General features: G+C 48.4%; 1 protein-coding gene across 1 annotated transcript in view; it reads right to left on the bottom strand.

Moving 5' to 3' along the window:
- Positions 1-4,857, bottom strand: part of LOC104997466 (core histone macro-H2A.2) — a 52,949-nt gene that overhangs the window by 27,737 nt on the left and 20,355 nt on the right. Inside the window, 1 exon segment of the mRNA XM_010852221.1 lies at positions 3,833-4,064. Within this exon segment, the coding sequence (XP_010850523.1) occupies positions 3,833-4,004 (172 nt within the window). The 5' untranslated portion in view covers positions 4,005-4,064.

Here is a 4,857-nt window from a genome sequence, read left to right as displayed (position 1 = left end):
TGTACTCTGCATAGAAGTTAAATAAGCAGGGTGACAATACACAGCCTTGACGTACTCCTTTTCCTATTTGGAACCAGTCTGTTGTTCCATGTCCAGTTCTAACTGTTGCTTCCTGACCTGCATACAAATTTCTCAAGAGGCAGATCAGGTGGTCTGGTATTCCCATCCTTGCTGCTGCTAAGTCGCTTCAGTCGTGTATAACTCTGTGCGACCCCATAGACAGCAGCCCACCAGGCTTACCCGTCCCTGGGATTCTCCAGGCAAGAACACTGGAGTGCGTTGCCATTTCCTTCTCCAATGCATGAAAGTGAAAAGTGAAAGTGAAGTCGCTCAGTCGTGTCCGACTCTAGCGACCCCATGGACTGCAGCCTACCAGGCTTCTCCGTCCATGGGATCTTCCAGGCAAAAGTACTGGAGTTGGGTGCCATTGCCTTCTCCAATTCCCATCCCTAAAGAAAGTCAATTCATGCCCCTCTCCCAAACAAAACAAAACAACAGCTAACAGAATCCTCCTTTTACTTATTCACCAATGGCCTGCAGTAATGATTCATTCCTTTGGCTTAAACTCCTTGTCTCATTAAAATGCAATACAACCCCCAAATAAACCACCTTTATGGAATTAGTCATTACACTTTACCCTGAATGATTTCATCAGCTCTTCACAGAACAGAAATGAGAAGGATAAGCATCTATTGAGTGCATCCTATGCACCAGACATCTTATATACATTGTGGCTCATTAATAGAGTTAAATGAGCTTAGCTCTGAAAATACCCAAAGATCAGAGAGGTTAAGGAATTAGTCCAAGGTAACAGAGCCGGTAAATTGAGAAACCAGATTTACACTGACATCTAAACCCCTGCTCTCAACTCCAGCCTGAGTTTGGAGAGGAGGAAAAAGCACAAAAGGAAGGGATGGAAAGGACACAGAGAAGCCAGAAGACCTGCTTCATCTTCTGCATTTGACCCAGGACAGCCGGAGGCTGGCCCTGGGAAGGAGTGTTATTGGAAACACCATCCTTCCGGGTGCTCCTCCTCCTGTCTCTCACACTTCATGTCCAACCTGTCAGCAGATCCTGTTGACTCTGCCTTCAAAACCCCCCAGTACTCTGATCCCTCCACAGAAGCTTCACCGGCAGCCCCCTAGCCTCGCATCTCTAACCTGGATCTCTGCAAGTAATTAACTTTCTTCATTTTCCCTGCTTCGGCCTTGTATCCCTCTGCCTGCAAGCTCAGATTGCTCCACCTCTGCTCAAACCCTTCATGACAAGTTCTTCTTCCCCGACCAGCCACCGTCCCTTGGGCCTCCTTTACATTTCAAGCCCCTCCCTCAGCCCCAGCCTTCCGTCCCCACTGCTGCTTCTCAGACATGCCCAGCACCTGCTTCCCTCTGCCCCGAGGGCCCACCCCACATGCCCCTTCCTGGCCTCCTTCAGGTGCCAGCCCCCTCAGTGGGCCTCCCTTCAGCTCCCAGCTTCCTGGAACAGCCTCACTCCTTTCCTGCTTTATTCATCCCGGATCACGAATCACCATCTGATAGAGCACACACACTTCACTCATTTGTTGACTCATTTCTCTCTCCAGAATGCACTCTGCTCCAAGGCAGGGACTCCTGTCTGCCTTGGTCTCTGCTGTATCCTCAGCATCTAGAACCACACTTGGCATATAGTAGGTGCTCAATAAATGTCTGTTGAGTGAATGAAGGACTATGAGAAAATGGGTGATGTTCTACTTTGAGAGACACCATCAGTCTTCACGGATGTGCTGTCTCAAAGTCCAGAGTGTGACATTCAGGCTATAATATGCATTGCTATGGGGTCTCGTGGAAGTAAGCCAAAATAAATGAAAAATCATATAAGCAGCCCAATGCTATTACCAGGAAGAAGTCTAAGGACTTACTGTGTGCACTGACAGGTACAGGCTTGGTCAATATTTGTTGAGTGAGTGGAGAGGAAAACATAAGGTTTCTCATCAAACACATGTGAACCAAAGAAGAGAGTCTCTGGTGATTGAAAAGGCCATATTTTGTTTTATTATGCACAGTTTAGGCTTTGGCTAAGTGGAGGCACAGGAAGTGTTAATTATTTTGATTATACAAACATTGTAATGGGGCAGTGTATTGAAGTAGAAAATGCATGGCTTGGGATTGAAGAACCTCAGGGAACCCTGGCTCCTGCTTGGAGGCTATGGCATCTCTGGGTTACTCAGGGTCTTCCTGCATCAGTGGGTGATACGGACCTGATAGGTTGTTTTAAAGCTTCTGTCACCACTTTCAAAGTTCCTCCTCTCCCTCCAAGTCAGGAGATTTTTTTCCTACCAAATTCCTGGGTCCCACTCCAGATCCAGCGAATCAGACCCTGGGGGGTTGCAGGCTGTGCAGCCAGGAACCTGCATTTTAAACAAACATTCATGCTGCTGAAAGACTGGCTAAAATCTCACTCCTCTGAGTGGTCCCTGGACCAGCAGCATCAGCATCATTGTAGCATGTTAGAAATGCAGCGTCTCAGGCCTTACCCCTGACCTTGTCCACAAGATTCCCAGAGCGACCACCACTTTGAAAAGCACTGCTGTATCACACTTGATTGATTTGCCTTTCAGATCCCTCCTGCCCTTCTCTCCAACCTCCTAAAGGATCCTCCCAAAAAACTTCTAGCTCAGGAATCAGCATTTCATTTCATGAGAAGATAAAGACTCAAGATGCCAAGGTCTGCCTGATGGAAGCTCCAGGGGGAGGAGGTTTCCACGGGTGGATCACAGCAAACCTCCTGCCAGTAAGTGTTGCTTGGTGAGTGTTGGGGCAGAACAGGACTGAGTAGATAAAGAGAAGAAAGAGGCCGCTCTTGAAGGAGAAGCAGGAGGGAAAGAGGGACCTGGTGACAGAAGCTGGGTCATGTTGCCACTCCAGGGAGCTCGGCTTCCCGGGTAGACAGTTTGGGGAGGTTTGTTCTGTTACCCCCATGGACTTAACTAGGATTTAACCCTGGTATCTGGAGAATTTGTTAACCTTGGACAAAGTCAGGGATATTGTTGCTGATGGCTAAAATGACCTCTCAAGGAACTAATCACATTTCTTCATATGTATTTTTATACTTATAGATTTTATATACGTATATATGCTTTGATACTGTGAAGTTTGGTTTCTGTTTAAGACATAAGAGACCCACAACAAAAAGGCTAAATATAAAGTCCTCAAATAGATAGAGACCACAGACAACAAAAATGTCATCTTTCAGTTAAAAAAAAAAAGAAAATTTAGCAACCAACATGGGAAACTATTTCCAATATATCTGTAGACAGAGGACCACCTCTGTAATGGAGAGTAAAATTAAAATACTGTTGGCTTTATAGGACCAACTGAAGATGCTTTCAGTGCCGGAGTCAACATTACTTATGGACGTTGAGTCCATTATTTATGGACATTGAGTTTAGTACAGCAGGAGTACCGAAGTGAGGACCCTGAAGTAAAAGTGAAAAACTCTCCTGCAAAATGAATAGCAAGCCCCTATCTGCCCTGTAGTCTGTCTTCTGCGGGAGCCTAGAAATTTACATATTACATTTGTATACAGCAACACACCTCTCTTGGGGTGGTCTAGAAAGTCCCTTTGTTTCTCTTCCCTTCATGTTGATCCTCTGTCCTCTTCCCTAAAGCCTGCAGGAGTCAGTTTTAGTCAATCAGGCAACCCGAAACCCCAATACCCCCAATACCCCCCACAGCGACCCTGAGACAGCCATAGGGCGAATCAAGGCTCCCCTGCCCAGCCTGGCAGGGGCTGGGAGGGAGGGAGGGGGGGAGGGTTACCTGGGAGGGTTACCTGACCTGCGTGTTCACATTACCTGCCAGGTACTCGATGACTGCGGCCATGTAGACGGGAGCACCCACGCTGATCCGGTACTTGAACGTCCCTTTCTTCAGGTACCGCATCAGCCTGCCCACCGGGAAGATGACCCCGGCCCTGGCTGAACGCGACAGCTTGGACATTTTCTTCTTCCCGCTCCGGCCCGACATTTTGCCTTAGTTTCCCTCGCAGCTTGCTTTACACGGTGGCCTCCGGGCACTGACTCAATGCTGGAAAGGAAAGATGGCAGGGTGAGGAAGGGAGACTGGCCGATGGCTTGAGAACCGTGGTGCAGCCCCAGGGCACCTGCAACCCACCTGATAGCCCCGGGGAGGTAGCTGAGACCTGGCTGCCACTGCAGGGTGCTGCAGATGGGGAGCTGGGTGTCGGCACGCCCACCCACAAACAACTCCCCATCCCACCCAGCCAGCCCAGCCTCCGTAGGAGAGGCCACAGAAACTCAGGAGAGGGATACCGGGTGGTCAGTCTCCAACGAAATCCACTTCATGATCTCCAGAACCTGTGAATTGGCTACTCAAGCATGTATCTGCTGATACTTTTTAAGTTGACCTGTCTTTATACTCAGAAACGTCTTTTTATAAGTAGGCTTCCCTGGTGGTTTAGATGGTAAAGAATCTGCCTGCAATGTAGGAGACACGTGTTCTATCCCTGGGTCAGGAAGATCCCCTGGAGAAGGAAATGGCAACCCACTCTAGTATTCTTGCCTGGAGAATCCCATGGATGGAGGAGCCTAGCGGGTTACAGTCCATGGGGTTGCAAAGAGCTGGACACAACTGAGCGACTATCACTCACTCATGTGGCCAAAGACACTTTGGAGATGTGATTAAGTGGGAGAGGTGATCCTGGATTATCTGGGTGGGTCTAATGTAATCGCAAGGGTCTTTCTAAGAAGGGAAGGAGATGAGAGGAGAGACAGGCTGACACCAGGAAATGGATTCTCCCCTCAGAGCATCCCAAAGGAACCAGCCCTGCTGACATCTTCATTTTAGCCCACTTGAAATG

This window comes from Bison bison, unplaced genomic scaffold (genome assembly GCF_000754665.1).
Source record: "Bison bison bison isolate TAMUID 2011002044 unplaced genomic scaffold, Bison_UMD1.0 scf7180017864309, whole genome shotgun sequence".
NCBI classification, from domain to species: domain Eukaryota; kingdom Metazoa; phylum Chordata; class Mammalia; order Artiodactyla; family Bovidae; genus Bison; species Bison bison.
The sequence above is the reverse complement of the archived record's forward strand: the minus strand, read 5'-3'. Positions and strand labels throughout refer to the sequence as shown.